The sequence below is a fragment of the Podarcis muralis genome, chromosome Z, assembly GCF_964188315.1.
Source record: "Podarcis muralis chromosome Z, rPodMur119.hap1.1, whole genome shotgun sequence".
Lineage (NCBI taxonomy): Eukaryota > Metazoa > Chordata > Lepidosauria > Squamata > Lacertidae > Podarcis > Podarcis muralis.
In genome coordinates this window covers 17805882-17822437 of record NC_135673.1, presented here as the reverse complement: position 1 = coordinate 17822437, position 16556 = coordinate 17805882, and the positions used below count along the sequence as shown (strand labels likewise).

At 46.5% G+C, this 16556-nt stretch overlaps 1 protein-coding gene across 6 annotated transcripts in view; it reads right to left on the bottom strand.

Annotated features, from left to right (window-relative positions):
• Positions 1-16556, bottom strand: part of RXRA (retinoid X receptor alpha) — a 118473-nt gene that overhangs the window by 35993 nt on the left and 65924 nt on the right. For 4 of the 6 annotated variants that reach the window (XR_003704518.2, XM_028714239.2, XM_028714242.2 and 1 more), the window contains 2 exons: positions 10563-10610; positions 525-793 (listed from right to left, as the gene is read on the bottom strand). Coding sequence is in view for 5 of the 6 variants with exons in the window: in XM_028714239.2 (XP_028570072.1) it covers positions 525-793; positions 10563-10610 (317 nt within the window). In the remaining variant the exon portion in view is untranslated. The remainder of the gene's footprint in view (positions 1-524; positions 794-10562; positions 10611-16556) is intronic. The other 2 variants (XM_028714240.2, XM_028714243.2) reach the window with 1 other exon arrangement.

The window sequence follows — 16556 nt, the reverse complement described above, 5'->3', positions numbered from 1 at the left end:
GACAATGGAGAAGTGCGCCCTTTGAGTGAAGTTAAATTGCTGGAAGGTTACAGCACCTGGTGTGGCTGCAGAGACCAATACGGGAGAGACGTCTTGTTACCAGTCACCACCGTGGCAAAATCCTACGTGTTATGTTTGCTTAGGAATACAGCTAGCTATCTCAGTATGGTTGACACTGACGGGCAGCGGCTCTCCGGGGTTTCAGGAAGTGGGCATTCCTCAGGAGACAGCAGGGATTGAACCTGGAGTATTCAGAATACAAAGCAGGTACTCTGCCACTAAGCTGTGGCCCTTTCCTTAAAAATACAAGTAAGATTTTGATCCTCGTGGCTCTGAATAAAAATACAAGTAAGATTCTGGTCCTCATGGCTCTGAATAAAGGACTGAACTAAGTGGAACATAGGATGGTTCTCTGCCACTCAGGCAGAGCCCTTGCTTCCCTTCCACTGTCCTGAATCTACCAATCCCCACCATCACATTGGCTGCCACCTGCTTCCCAGAGTCCCCACCACCAGGTGACTCACCTGAGGGCTGCTGGTTCCAAATCCAAGGCCAGGGGTGGAGGGTCCAGACATGGGGTGAGCCCCCATTGGGGAGCTGATGACTGAGAACGGTGGCCCCATGCCATTGATGGGTGAGTTGAGGGTGCTGATGGGTGAGTGGAGCTGGCCAGGGGACCCCAAAGCCCCACCAATGCCAGTGCTCATCGACGGATGGAGAGAAGGTGCAGTCATAGGCCCTCCTCTGCTGTTCGGTGAGCTTAAGGAGGTGGAATTGACTGGGCTGGAGAAATCTGTGAAGCGAAAAAGGAAAAAAATATACACTGTCAGTTGAAAAAGAGACCAGGGGATGTATTGCATATCTGTACTAAATAGGCCAAATCTCTCTCTAAAAAAGAAGAAAGTATAAAGCTAATATTTCACTGCAGGGAGTTGGAAAAGATGACTCGTAGGGTCCTGTAGAACTCTACACTACTGTGTTTCATTCATTCACAAACACACCACCCACCCCTTTCTGGGAGAAATACTGAAAGCACTAACAAACAATAAAGAAATTAAGTGATTAGATTTATTTGTGTATTTATTTACTTCATAAAAATTATGTACCTCTTGATTGTATAAAACCTCAAAGCAGTTTACAAAATAAAAAAATACACACACACTTCCACCTAAATTTATTTATTTCATTTAATCCAAGGAGTTACAAAAAGCATAGCAAGTGCTCTACCCAGTTTGCTATGGCCCTTCTCCTAAAAACAAAGTAAGATTCTAGTCCTCATAATCCTGAACAAAGGCCTGAATTAAACAGGAACAAAGGAAGCTACCTTACACTGAGTCAGACCACGAGCACATCTTGCTCAGTATTGTCTATGCTGACTTGCACCAGCAGCTCTCCGGGGTTTCAGACAAAATAATAGAATTGGAAGAGACAATATCTAGTCCAACCCCTCTGTGATGCAGGGATATGTAGCTGTCCCTTTAGAGGATTGAACCTGCAACCTTGGCATTCTCAGCACCACTCTCTAACCAACTGAGCTATCCAGGCTGGCAGGGGTTCCCAGCCCTACCTGGAGATGCCGCTGAGGACCTGGGACCTTCTGCATACAAAGCAGATGCTCTGCAGTAAATCAATTCAGATTCTAGTCCTTGTGGTTCTGAATAGGAGGACAAATTGAACAGGAACACAGGAAGCAGCTATAGCCCAAGCCAGACCATTGGTCCATCTACCTTAGCATTCTCTACACTGACAGGCAGCGGCTGTTTAGGGAACACTCCTTTGGGCTGAAAAAGACTCCACACCCATGCTTCCAATGTACCCACCAATGTACACCCAAAGTTGTTGTTTTTTAAATGAATGTGACAAGCATATGCATACATTATTTATTTGTTGATTTCTTGAAATGTCGAACCCGCCCTTCAAGCGAGTAAATTTCAAGGGCAGCTTACCAAAAATAAAAACAGAAGCACATCCAGGGTTTTATTCCAGGGGGTAGGGTGGGGGGGCTGGGCAAGAGAGGTTGTCAGTCTTCCCCAAGGGTACATTATGCTGCCAATCCAGGCTTGACAGGACATGACATGGGAAATCATTTATTTAAAAGATGTAGATGCTGCCACTTTGTGAAGCTTGAAAATAATTAAAAAGAACCACCAGCACGCACCTCCTCTGTAAAAGACGCTCTGGGGCACCGGAGTTTGGGAAGCGAATCCCTTAGCCCTCGGAGTGATCACAGGTTAAGAACCAAGGATGCTGCCTCAGACCAACGCAGACCATTGGCTAAACCACCTTGAACAAACTGAAGCTACACACGATCGTAGGAGGGCCTGCTGGATCAGACCAATTGCCCATTTAGTCCAGCATCCTGTTCTCACATCGGCCAACCAGGTGCCCATTCTGGGAAACCTGCAATTTGGACCTGAGCGCAAGAACACTCTCCCTTCCTGAAGTTTCCAGAAACTGGTATTTAGAAGCATTTTTGCTTCTGACTCTGGAGGAAGAGCATAGCAATTGTGGCTAATAGCCATTGATAGCCTAAGCCCTTCATGAATTTGTCCTGTCCTCTTTCAAAGCCATCTAGGGTGGTGATAATCACTGCCTCCTGCAGCAGCAAGTTCCATAGTTTATGCACTGCATGAATAAATGACTTTCTGTCCTGAATTTACCAACATTCAGCTTCATCGGATGCCCAGGATTTATAGCCTCATGAGGGGGGGAGAACTATCCACTTTCTCTATTCCATACACAATTTTACAAAATTCTATGATCGAACCTGTCAGTGCAACCTCTGCAAAGACAACTCTCCAAAATGCTTTTAAAAGCAACTGAGTTTACTGGTTTTGACACCAGAGAAACACATTAGCAGAGCATATCATTCTCCCTGTAAATTGCATCTATTTCCTTCCACGTTAAGTGATCTTTATGCATTTCTAAACTTTGGTATATTTCCATTATGCTTAAAAATCTGACCTAAATCTATTCAAAATTTGCTGAGTGATTGCAGTGGGTGGAAGGCAAAACCAGACTGTATGCATGCAACTCAGGCCTGGGCCTACAGGCCGCCTAGAGCTCAGGAGCTTCATCTGAATAATAAAAGACAGAGGGAATTCTAAAACCCTCCAATGACAATGTTAGTAGCTGGCAGGCAGCCAATCCCTGCTGAGATAGGGCCAGTGTTCTGATTCGCTTATTGTAGCATTAAGGTGACCTATCACAGGTGGTGTGTGTGTTTTGCCTGGGCCAGCTTACGGTATATATACTGGGCCAAGTGCCCCTGTTTGTCATTCTTGTTCTTCTTGTTCCTGATGTTCCAACAAATCCTTTTTGAGCTGAATCTCCATCATGCCTGAACCCACCTACACTTCAGAAGGGATCCATCCCCCTCACCTGGCAAGGTCCAGGCAATACCTTCATTCTTCTAACACAGTAACTTCTGTGTGCCAGGAGGCAGAAAGAAATTAAATAAGATACTGGGAGCTAAATTCATCCACCCACCCCATAGGTGGTTCCCAGCCACATCTCTGCATGATTCCCTGATCTGTTTCTGCCTTCTTCCAACCTGTGTCCAAATGGGATATAATTGGGTCATTTGCGTGCTCTTTATGGAGAAACACTGAAGAGCAGCCACCTACTTAGAGGAAATTTTTGGCTAAGTCTCTGCATGAGTCACCGCACTGTGCTTGCCTCCTCTAAGTCATGCTAAGTACAGTAATTCATGCAGACACTGTTTTGAGATAGGTTAGTCCTTTCAGAAAGGTGTCCTTTCGTCATCTGAAAAGGTAAACCTTTCCTCAGCAAAGCCTGCAGATCTAATGAGTGCGGTGCTGAAATCCTTTAAATTTCTCAAAACTTTGTTTCCCTTAGAAAAGAGACTTCAGTTTTTCTGCCACATACCCAGGGCATGTCACCGCTATGAGATGGCCATAGGTGGAACATGCATCCCCCCCCATTAGATATTTCTCCAGCAAACTGCAGCCTCCCTGGTCACCCACTCTTCCTGATCTGAAGAAGCCTGGTCAGAGCAGTTATTTTACAAATTATTTGCCTGGACTTCGATTGAAGTGTGAGAAGTCAGAGAGCCTGCATATTTTTATTTCCCTTAAGCATATCCCTAGCACTCTGCAACCCCTTGCCCAGTGGCTGAGCTTCCTTATATGAAAAGGGCCTATTAATGGAGTTAAACTTTGCCTGGGCTTCAGTTAAAGGGTGGGGAATTGAGGAGGATGGAGAATGCAGACCATGAGCGAGATGGCTTTTTCCTTCCCTTAAACATAACTCCAGCACATTCCATGGCATCCCCAGGTGCCTGCCCTTCCTGATTTATTTATTTTTTGGTGGGGGGCCTGTGGTGTCTTCCCCCTGGGCTTTGTTGGAAGTGTAGAAAGTCAGGGAGGCTGCAGAGTGCAGATAGTTGGTGAGATGGTGATGCGATGAATGAAAGAGCAAATACTCTCAAAACAGCCCTCAACACCCTCAAAAATAAAGCGCATCAAAAACCCTGCACTGAAATTTTCTCTTCCCCTTGATCATTTTTAAACACAAGTTCTTTCCCCACTAACTGGTGGAGAATGGTTAGAAGAAAAACACAGGAGAAATATTCAGAACTGTGCGGCTTTTCATTGGTGGGGGTGGTGGTGGTGGAATATACTTCAGCTACTAAAAATTTGGGAATGACACACATGCAATCCAACATGACGAACTTAGGATAACATGAGCAAAGAAAACATTAGAGGAGCTAAAGAGCATTTGGCTCAGATTATCAGACATATATTTACACACAGTTTCTTCTGTCCTCCCCATCTCTTTTGATGTAAGGAGAAATTAGCAGACTTCCTCAGGTATTAAGGCATTTCCCAGGAGCTCAAAACACTTTCACACACAAACCTCAAAAAATGGGTCTCATTGCCACTGCATTCTCACCTCTACAGATACTTAAGGGTTTTAAAAGTCAACATACTCCAGACTTTAGATCCTGTTCCAAAGTCGCCCAAACATGACTGTGTTGTGCGAAGCCGTGGCAACTTTACCACTGGAAAACATGAATGGAAAGGTACAAACCCTACTTCCCCAAGGCCTGTCAGAATAAAACAGTCTTCACCTGCTGCGAGAACAACAATAAGGAGGGAGGAGTCCAGGTTCCTCCCCAGCAAGGAAGTTTCCAGAGTCTTGAAGCAGCCACTGAGAAGGCCCTCTCCCAACTTCTATGTTCCCTGCAAGTGTGCTTTTAAGGGTGGCAGGACTGAGAGAAAGGCGTCTCCCAATGGTCTTAGAGCCCAGGCAGGAGAATGCAGTCCTATGCCACACACCTCTATCACATATGCTGTGAATGTGACCGGATCCTCCATGAATTTTTTCAATCCATAATTGAGGGCTTAGTCTCTAAAGACTAAGATCAGGCCAATGGCTGATCTAGTCCATCATCCTGTTCTCACAGTGGCCAACCAGATGCCCCAATGGGAAGACCAAAAGCAGGACCTGAGCCCAAAAGCCCTCTCCCCTCCTGTGGTTGCCAGCAACTGGTATTCAGAACCATGGCCGCCTCTGACCCTGGAGGCAGGACACAGCCATTAGGGCTAGTAGCCATCGATAGCCTTTTCCTTCTTTTATTACTCCAGCCTTTCAATACAATTTAGGTTGGTGGCCATCAATGCCTCCTGTGGGAGGGAGTTCCACAGTTAAACTATACGCTGCATGAATTTTCCAACATTCAGCTTCGTTGGATGTCTAGCCTGAAGTGGAGAATCTGGGGTTTCCGTGGTTGCAACAAGCAGCCTATCAGGTTTTCAGTGGTGACTGTATTGCTACCTGACTCCCAGCATGCATTGGGATGGCTCAAGCCCGACCCATATTGGTTTTTCTTCCGGGAGGGCTCTGCAACCATGAGACGCCAGTATCACACTTCATCCTTGGGGGCTGATACGAATGAACAAGGAAAACCTGTCACGACAGGCAGGCCGACAGGTTGTCCAGGATCGTTACGGCCTTTTAATTACATTCAACTGCAGTTTAATGGGCTCTAGGCAAGTTGGAAATGATGTAATGGACTACGTGTGGGGAGGGGAGCTTTGGCTGAAAAGCAGAGAAGAGAGTTGGAGGTGTTTGGGGCTGTTGATGTGTGTTTCTTAAGAGCAGTAAGAAAATATAAGGAGAAGAACAAAGAGAATTGGTTCTCTTTCCTGACATTCATGATGTTAAATTTATCACTCGCCCTATTCAGGCAGATACTGACAGCCTTAGCAAAACAAAACAAAACCATATAAACAAATTCAAAACACCCAAGAGACAGGCAAAAATATGCAACTGCAAAATGGAAGTGGATAGACACACTCTGTCCTCTAGGTCTATGCTGTCCTCCTTCCCTCTTTGTAATGCATGTTGGCTGGAAAACGGCATTGCAAAATTCAGAGAAGTGTGAATCGCTGGGTTTTTCAGCTCACATACTGTTTTGGAAAGCGCAAACTGGGAAGGCCAATCTTTAAATGAAAACCGAATCAAACTTCTTCCCCAGCCCACCCCACCCCCCATTCCTAACCTGGAACCAACATGAAAGCGGGCACCACATCTGATGCGAGCACAGAAGTTAAGAAATATAAGAAGAGCCTGCTAGATCAGGTCAGTGCCCATCTTGTCCAGCCTCCTGCTCTCACAGTGGCAGAGCAGATACAATGGGAAACCTGCAAGCAGGACCTGATCACAGGAGCACTCTCCCATCGCTCAGTTCCCAGCAACTGGAATGCAGAAGCATTACTGCTTCCAGATATGAGTAGCTATTGATAGCCTTATTCTTCTTCATCTGGGTTGGTGACCATCACTGCCTCCTGTGGGAGGGAGATCCGTAAAAGTTATTTGCCCAGAGACTGGGCTTGCCGTTGCTCTGTCACAGAGCTAATGCTATCTTCTCAACAGAAGTTGTTCAGCTGGAGCAGAGGGGTGTGCATTCCGCCCACCAGTGGGCAAGAAGGCTTTACCTAGCTGATATTGACATGTTACGGATGGGTATCTTGGGGGAGGGGGGCATGGCAGTAGCTGGGGTGGGGTGAGGGGGAAACAGCCTGAGAACTGCCTGTCTAAGTGCCACAGGAAGAGGCCCAGCCTGATAAGGGAAAGAAGATATGTGTCTGCCAAATGGCTGGGAGCAGAGCTTGGCTCCCTCTGTGTACAGGACAGGGGACTTCCTTTTAAAGACACAAGGCTGGATTTCACTCCTCCTGCTCACACAAGAGAGCTCAGCCTCCCTAACAAGAGCGTAGAACCTGCCGGATCAGGCCAAAGGAGGGGCGCATCTCATCCAGCCTCGTCTTCACACAGTGGCCAAAGAGTTGCCCATCATGGGAAGCCTACAAGCAGGACCCAAGCACAAGAGCTCTCTCCCATTCTGCAGTTTCCAGCAACTAGAATTAAGTGTTACTGCCTCTGACCATGGAGACAGAGCATGACCATCATTGCTAGTGGCCACCAATAGCTTTCTACATGAATATTCTCAATCCTCTTTTAAAGCCATCCAAGTCAGTGGCCGCCATCACTGCCTCCTGTGGAAGTGAGTTCCATAGTTTAACCATGTTTTGCATGAAGAAGGACTTCTTCTTTTAAACTTTCATTGGACATCCATAGTTTCAAGTGTGATGGGAAATTATGAGAACTGTAGTCCATAAATAGCTGGAGGTTCCATGTTTCTGCTGGGAACCTAGAGTCATCATATATTAAGACTTGTATTATGGAAGGTACACAGATCTTTAGGATTGCATGCATGCGGCAACCTATCTTGGGATTTATACAATGCAATGCAACAATCTTGGGTTTTTTTCCACTCCTCCAATTGAATTGTCTATTTTGCCTCTTCTTCCCTCCCTCTCCCCAGCCCCCAGCTTGCATCTGAAACAATTTTGCAGAAGGGAAGTGGTTTTGGAAATGTTTTTGAGGCCTAGTTAGATTGTGAACTCCCCCCCCCCCATGGAAACGAAAGATGGTTTGTTTCAACACCCATCTTTTTTGGGTCTACATTCCTTAACTGGCTCAGAGCCTAATTGGGAACAAGCAAAAAGTTCTTCCATCAATGAGTCGCGCTTGGTGGTCCTGAGGCAACACGTGCGCACACGCACACACACTCACACACATTTTCCAGGGTCACATTCCCTGACCCCAACTTCCTCCAACTCCCAGCCCAACACAGCCCCAAGTTAACTCTTTCCTTGCTGCAGAGATTCTGATTGCCCCCCTCCCCACAAAACGCACCCATTCCACACACCTGCTTTGTTCAGGGCAGCGCAATGGCAAACTGGAAGGGCTGAGCACTCCTAGCCAAAAAGAGGTTTTGCAGCTGATGTTAGGTGGACACAGCATGGTGTAGCGGTCTCCTTCTCAGCCTTTCTCAACCTGGGGTCCCTGGATATTGGACTACCATTCCCATCATTCCTAGTCAGTATGGCCAATGGTCAGGGATGATGGAAGTTGCCGTTCAAGAGCATCTGTGGACCCAAGGCTGATAAAGGCTGCATTAGATATATATATATATATACAATGGAACTTCAAGGAAATCTGTAAAAAATATTGAAGCACTCCAAATAATTTGTCTATGTTTGTGTGTGCATAATAATAATAATAATAATAATAATAATAATAATATTTATTTATATCCCGCCCTACCCAGCTGAAGCTGGGCTCAGAGCTGCTAACAACAGTAAAATAATACAGCATTCTAAAATCAATTCATTATAAAATCAGTAGTAGATCTACTTAAAAGGCAACATGTGGAGATTTGCATTGATCGTTGGAATGCATCCCTTCTTCTTCTTCTTCTTATTATTATTATTATTAATAATAATAATAATAGAGTGCAAGACTATTTGTATAATCTTAAAAGATCTTAAAATCTTAGAAGGGAGCATGGCTACAACTATCATGAAGAGAGAGACTCTGCACTTCCGAATTTGCCACTACACTACCGGCTGAAACCTCCAAGAGCCAATGTGGTGTGACAATCAGAGTCTTGCATCGGGGCTGGTAATCTCCCTGAAGCCACCCAAAAGAAGCCTCAGTTTCCAAATGCATCCATCCTCCCACTCATGCCCATTGCCTTTTCACAATTCCCCAAGCTGCATGTGTATAGACATCCAGTGACCAAAAGTGGCAGTCTGCCAAAGTGTGCGGGCAATCTGCCATCTGCCCATGAGGCTGAACAGGTGATTTCACACTATTTGGGTGGCAGGTATAATTAAAAACAAACAATAACAACCTTCGGTCCGTGGTTGTGCAATGGCAGCCTATCCAGCCATCTCCGTCTGTTGCACAGAGTCACTGGGTTCAGAGATCTCAACCAGACATGCAATTTACTGTCCATTTTGGTTAAAAAATACAACCTGGGTGATGCAACATTTTTTTTAAAAAAAAAAATTTGCTGCAGCAACTGAGAGTGTGGGAGAGAGAGAGAGAGAGAGAGAGAGAGAGAGAGAGAGCACTGAGTACTGAGGATAAGAACAGGCCTGTCTAGTCCAGCTTCCTGTTCTCACAGTGGCTGACCTGATCCCTGCCCCCAAGAGAAGTCCACAAGCAGGACCTGGGTGAAATAGCAACCCTCCCCCACTTGGGATTTTGAGAAACTGGACCATCTTCCCTTCTGCAGTTTCCAGCAACTGGTATTCAGAAGCATCAATGCCTCTGGCTGTAGAGGCAGAGCACAACCATCACGGCTAGTAGCCATGGATAGCCCTCTCTTTCAGGAATTTGTCCAATCCTTTTGTAAGGCAATCCGTGTTGGTGGCCATCACTGCCTCCAGTGGGAGACAGTTCCATGGTTTAACTATGTGCTGTGTGTAGAAGTCCTTCTTATTCTTTGCCCTGAATCTTCGAACGCTCAACGTCCTGGAAGGCCCTCGAGTTCTAGTGTTATGAGAGAGGGGGGGGGGGACTTTTCTTTCTCCTCTTTCTCCATGCCATGCATAACTTTATAAGCATCTATATCCCCTCCTACTTGCCTTTTCTAGAAAGCTTTGAATGCCGCACACTTTCCTCATAGAAGAGTCACCCCATCCCCTTTAGCATGCTGGTTGCCCTTCTCTGAACCGTCCCCAACTCTCGTCTTACAACTGTAGTCTTACATCTTCCCTATGTCCCTTTCTTCAAATGGTAAGATATATCATTACACTTGCTCCAAAAGGCAGTAGAAATCAGCCCTGCTGCTCCTTCTGCCAAGGGGCCCCTGGATATCTGCCCTAAAGTCTCAACATAGCAAATTGATGGTGACACTAGAAGCTTGTTTCTTGTACCAGAGTCAAGCTCATCTTCACACTTACAAGAGATGCCTGTGCTTTTAAAAGACATGGTGGCAGAGACTGGGGTGGGGAAGGAAATGACTGGGATAATGTTAATTTGCTGAGGGCACTATGTGATCCACAGCTGCTGCTCTCGCAGGACTGGTGGGTGATTTATAGAGTTCTTATGTGCAGGAAACTCCTTTGCTGTCTTGCTTTCCTTCATTCCCTGGGTCCTTTTCTCTTTCCCAGAGTAGAACCACCTTGGAAAGTGAGCAAAGGCGTTGTTCATACATCATGCACATGATTTATTTCACTCACCCAAAACGCCAAAGCTGCCATTGGATGCACACGCACGCACACACATGTCTGGAAAAACAAAACAAAAACAAAACTACTTACTGGAATCCCTGATCCAAGATGCAAGAACCTTTGGTAAAGGGCTGCAATCATCTCATTGCATCACACCTATACAGGCCATTGGTCCACATGTGAGAGGGACTTATTGGGATGCTGCCAACAATTGAATCTGGGACATCCTGAATGCAAAATGTGCTCTCCCACTGACCTACATCCCTTCTCCTACACACAATGCAATATCCTAGTCCTCATCATTCTGAGGAACAGACTGAATTAAACAGGAGCACAGGAAGCTTTCTCATACTAAATCGGATCATTCATCTAGCTCCATATTGTCTACACTGACTGGCAGCAGTTCTCCAGAGCTCTGGGCAGGGAGCCTTTCCCCACCCCAACCTAGAGAGACTGAGGATAAAACCTGGGAGCTTCTGCGTGCTGAGCAGATGCTCTTAACCACAGAGCTATGGCTCTTCTACTGAAAATAAAACAAGATCCTAGACCTCATGGTTCTGAATAAATAGGAACCTGGGGATCTTCTGCATGCAAAGGAGATGTTTTACTGCTGAGCTGCAGCAAATCTACAGTACTCTGGAGAGAGCCGAGCACCCTGATTAGAACTTTGCAAAGACATTTCCTCAGAAGCAATCCACTGTCTCTCTTCTCCTTGCAGAGCTGCCCAAATCATTTCCCTCTTGGCAATTGGCTTCCACCAAAGCCCGTAAACAGCCACAGTTTTGGGAAAAGCCCAACCAAAGCTTCTGCATTGTCTTCTTCCTTCCAAGCATTAAAAAAGCGCAGACTCAAGGTTCAGCCAGCTCCTTTGAAGCACTGTGTGCAACTTCTCTTGCTTAACCCAGAAAAGCTGTTCTTAATAAAGCCATAACAGAGGTGCCCTTTCATGGTGTTTGCCAGTGAAGGGTGACTTTTACCGTTTCAAAGCTGTCCTGGAACAACACATTGAGGCTGAAAGAGGGCTGGTTCGTGTGCTAATCAGAAGGGACGTTCCGAAAACCAGGTCCCAGGTCAGGGGAGCCAAATAACATCATTATGATGTTTCTAACAGTTATATAGAATGCTCACAAAGCAGTAAGAGAATGCCACAATCAGATAACCACTGGTAAAAATGTAAAATCAGCAATCGAATTATATATTTGTAGAGTTGGAAGGGCATCTAGTCCAACCCCTTGCAATGCAGGCATAATGCAACTCATCATCTATAAATGTAGCTGAGACAAGAAGGTAAGAGCTTGAATGTTATGGGACTATGTGAATTTCTTCTAATATGCACATAGGAGTGTAGGAAGCAGCCTTATACCAAGTGTATTGTCTACACCAGTGATGGCCAAACTTGGGACTGTTTTGGGACTACAACTCCCACCATCCTTAGCTATCAGGATCAGTGGTCATGGATGATGGGAATTGTAGTCCCAAAACAGCTGGAGGGCCAAGTTTGGCCAGCACTGGTCTACACTGACTGACAGAGGCCCTTTGAGGATTTCAGGCAGGGAGAATTGCCCCTGGGCTGAAGAAGACTAAACAATAGTCCTTAAAAATCAAGTAAGGGTCTAGTCCTCATGATTCTGACCAAAGTGACAAAATAAGTATGAGGCGTAGAAATCTCAGTGCATCTGGCTGGGCTTCATGGCAATTGACCTGGTTCAGCAGTGCTCTTTTTATGTTATCAGATCAGTGGATTTTCCCATTAGGGTATTTGGTTGGGCACTGAGAGAACAGGATGCTGGGGCAGATGAGCCATTGGCCTGATCTGGCAAGCCCTTCCTATGTTCTCAGTTGCAAGAAGAGAAATGTCTGACTAGGGCTAGAACTTCAGCCCCACTTCCATTGCAGCAATGAAAAGGATCCTGCACCTCTGACTTTTTTCATGCCACTGAATCTGCTTCGAATTTCCCAAAGAATGCCAGATCCCCAAGCAGACCACATGGAGAGACTCAGCCCCATTGTGATTCTAAGCCATTCCTGGCATGCCACAGGCATAGCTGAAATATTTCCGCCTAAGCAGGATAGCGGACAAAGGGAAGTGGAAGCCTGGGACACCCTGTGGGCGCAAAGGGGTTTAGAGAGCAGCAAAACCACAAGAACTCCACGGCTCTCTAACCACTGTGCAGCACTGCCTCTCTTCCTTCCATGCCAAGCAGGCTAAAGCATGCACTTTGCTATGCTTGCGCCCCAAAATAATAAGATGGGTGGTTCTACTGGCTGGTCATAAAAAACGTAAGAGCCTGCAGGATCAGGCCAAAGGGGGACATGTAGAACAGAATGCTGTTCTCATAACCAGATTGCCTGTGGGAACCCTGCAAGCAGAAGCAGAGCACAAGGACACTGTCCCCTTCCATGGCTTCCAACAACAGGTATTATGCAGAAGCATTGCTGCCTCTCACTGTTTAGGCAGAGCATAGCCATCATGGCCAGCAGCCACCAACAGCCCTCTCCTCCTTGAATTTGTCTAATTCATTCAATGCCATCTAGATTGGTGACCATTGCCACCTCCTGCAGGAGGGGAGTTCCATAGTTTAACCACGTGAAGAAGCCCTTCCTTTTAGCTGTCCCGAATCTTCCAACTTTCAGCTTCATGGTAGGCCCCCTACTTCTAGGTGTCATGATGGAGAAGATCTCTTCTCTACCCACACCCTCTCCCCCAGGAAGAGCAGTGCAGCAAGGCCCTGGAACTGGAATCTCAGGTCTTGGCACCAGCTGGAGGAATCCGGGGCCTCAAGGGGGTTGCGTCACTTCTCTTCAGGTCTGGCCAGGCTTCCCATCCACATACACACACACTGCAAAATTCATTCTAGCCCTAAGATCTGGGTGTTGCTGAACCTGTTTCTCCAAGTGTCTCGATTCTCTCTCACACACAGCTCCATCCCAGTTGGGAGGGCAAGTCTCAACAGCTACGCTAGTTGTCCAAGAGTCAGAAGCACAAGCCTTTTATGCCACCATCTCTCCCATCGCAAGTCAGGTAATAAATGCAGGGGTTGTTCTGAGAACCCAACTCCCCCCCCCCCTTTCACTGCAAACCCTTCTCTACCTACTAGGTGTTAGAATTGCCTAACATTTTTGTTGCAGCCCCAGGAAATATGCAGCTTGAAGCCATTTTTTTATTGATTGATGCAGTGTGTGTGTGTGTGTGTGTGTGTGTGTGAATAAATTATGTCCTGTTTATAAGTATATGTTGTAAGCCGCACTATTTTCTGCAAGGAGAAATAAGTAAAATTTTATTTTCAGTTTTATAGAGAGCCGGTATGGTGTAAGTGGTCAAACTAGGACCTGGGAGGACAGGGATGAAATTCCAACTCAGCAATGAAGCTCATTGGGTGACTTTGAGGACAGTCATTGCCTCTTAGCTTGATCTACCTCAAAGGCCTGTTGCAGAGATTGAATGAGGGGGGATAAAACCATGTACGCCACTTTCAGCAACTTTGTGGGGGGGGGGGAGTGGGATGTGAATGCAATAAATAAGGAAGAGAATACACGAGTATAGTGATGTATGGAAGTGAGAGCTGGACCATAAAGAAGGCTGATTGCTGAAGAATTGATGCTTTTGAATTATGGTGCTGGAGGAGACTCTTGAGAGTCCCATGGACTGCAAGAAGATCAAACCTATCCATTCTGAAGGAAATCAACCCTGAGTGCTCACTGGAAGGACAGATCCTAAAGCTGAGGCTCCAATACTTTGGCCACCTCATGAGAAGAGAAGACTCCCTGGAAAAGACCCTGATGTTGGGAAAGATGGAGGGCACAAGGAGAAGGGGACAAGATGGTTGGACAGTGTTCTTGAAGCTACTAACATGAGTTTGACCAAACTGCAGGAGGCAGTGGAAGACAGGAGTGCCTGGCGTGCTCTGGTCCATGGGGTCACGAAGAGTCGGACATGACTAAACAACAACAACAACAACATATACTAGTAGCCAACAGTAGTTGCAGGGAGAAGGTCAGGAGGGCCAATTCAGACTTGCAAGAGAGGTTAAAAAGAATAAAAAAGGTTTCTTTGGCTATATTTGAAGCAGGAGGAAGAACAAACAAGTGGTGGGTCCTCTGCATGTAGAAGACAGAGAAATGCTATTGGGTGGCAGAGAGAAGACGGAACTACTCAACACGTACTTTGTCTCTGTCTTCACCCAAAAGTAAAGCAGTGCCCAACCTGCTCATAACAGAATAAACCACGCCCAAGAGGAGGCAAGGAGACACCTAGCTACTTTAAATTAATTGGGTATCAATATAACTTTAACAGACTGGAGAACTGGGCCCAAACTAACAAAATGAAATTGCATAGGAACAAATGCAAGGAATGCTAGGCAGGAAGAATGAGCTGAACAAATGTAATGCATTTGTAATACAGGGGGACCCCTGACTTGCCAATAGCACATATGAAAAGGATCTTGGGGTCTTAGTAGACCCCAAGCTGAACATGAGTCAACGTGGTGATGATGAAGCAGCAGCAGCAGCAGCAGCAAACGAAAAACAAAAACAAAACCCTAGTACAGTGGTACCTCAGGTCACATATGCTTCAGTTTACATACGCCTCAGGTTACAGACTCCGCTAACCCAGAAATAGTGCTTCAGGTTAAGAACTTTGCTTCAGGGTGAGAACAGAAATCGTGCTCCGGCGGTGCAGCGGCAGCGGGAGGCCCCATTAGTTAAAGTGGTGCTTCAGGTTAAGAACAGTTTCAGGTTAAGAACGGACCTCCAGAATGAATTAAGTACTTAACCCAAGGTACCACTGTACTATTCTAGGCTAAATCAACAAGACTATCATGTCCTGATCAAGAGAAGTAATAGTACTACTCTATTCTGCCTTGGTCAGAGCCGGTGTGGGTTAACTGAGGACAGGGCGTGCTGCATATCTGTGCAGGGAAATAGCATGAAGAGGCCAGAGCACCAGGTATTAAGGGTCTCAAGTTATGTGCCCCCCCCCACACAGGGATCCTTGTCCCGCCCTGCCTGCCACTGTGGGGTCTCTGGGCTCCAGAGCCCGGCCTAGGCTGACCGCCACATCACTGGACCCTCGCTGACTGGGGCTAGTGTCGGGGGCAGGGAGAGAGATTTGCCCACCATAGTCTGCATCGGCTGGCTGGGCTCCTCCCTGTACATGCAGCCAGGGGCACAGTGCAGCCCCTCTTGGCTCCAGTGGCCAGGCCTGTACCTGGCATGCAGGCTCAGTGAACCTGACACACCCCATGCACGTGTGCCCAGCAGCGCTAGCTGTGAGGGCTGGCCTGGTGTGGTGGGTTCTGTTGGCCCTCTGTGCCCTGCCCCTGTACCTGTGTGCACCTGTGTGAGTATGAGGTGGCCCAACTCACTCTGGTCATGGCCCCAGAGGCTTACCTAAAATAGGTGAACACAGAACCAGCCCTACAGGAGGAGGAATTTTGTCCTGGTGCAAAGAGTCACAATCAGATTTGGTTGGGTCAAACCACAGTTTCAAATTCTGGCTCGGAGGCCAAGCGCAAGCCACAGTTCACTGGGTTGGATTTCACAGTAAACAGTGGCTTGCACAAAACAGTGAATGAGCAAAGCAACACAGGACCTGGAAAGCGGTGGGGAGTTTGAAGCTGAGGCAGTGAGAAGCAAGCTGTCATCTGAGTGATGGAAAAGGGGAAACGGTTTTGGCAGCTGATGTCTATATAATAAAACATGCCTCTTTTGTGTGTGCATGTGACAGAGTTTGGATTTTTTTGGCACAGGCAAAGCACGGGCGGAAAAGGCACTCAATATTACGATAAGAAGGAAGTGCATGAAGATAAGAGCTGCCAACATAACAAAGCGTCCCTGACAGATGGCCTTCCAAAAAGTCAGCTCCACTGTTGAACAGAAAGTTCTTCCTGATGTTAGTTAGAATCTCCTTTCTTGGAATTCGAATCCATTGCTTTGGGTCCTCTCTTCTGGAGCAGCAGAAAGCAACCTTGTTCCATCTTCTACATGACAGCCCTTCAGATAATT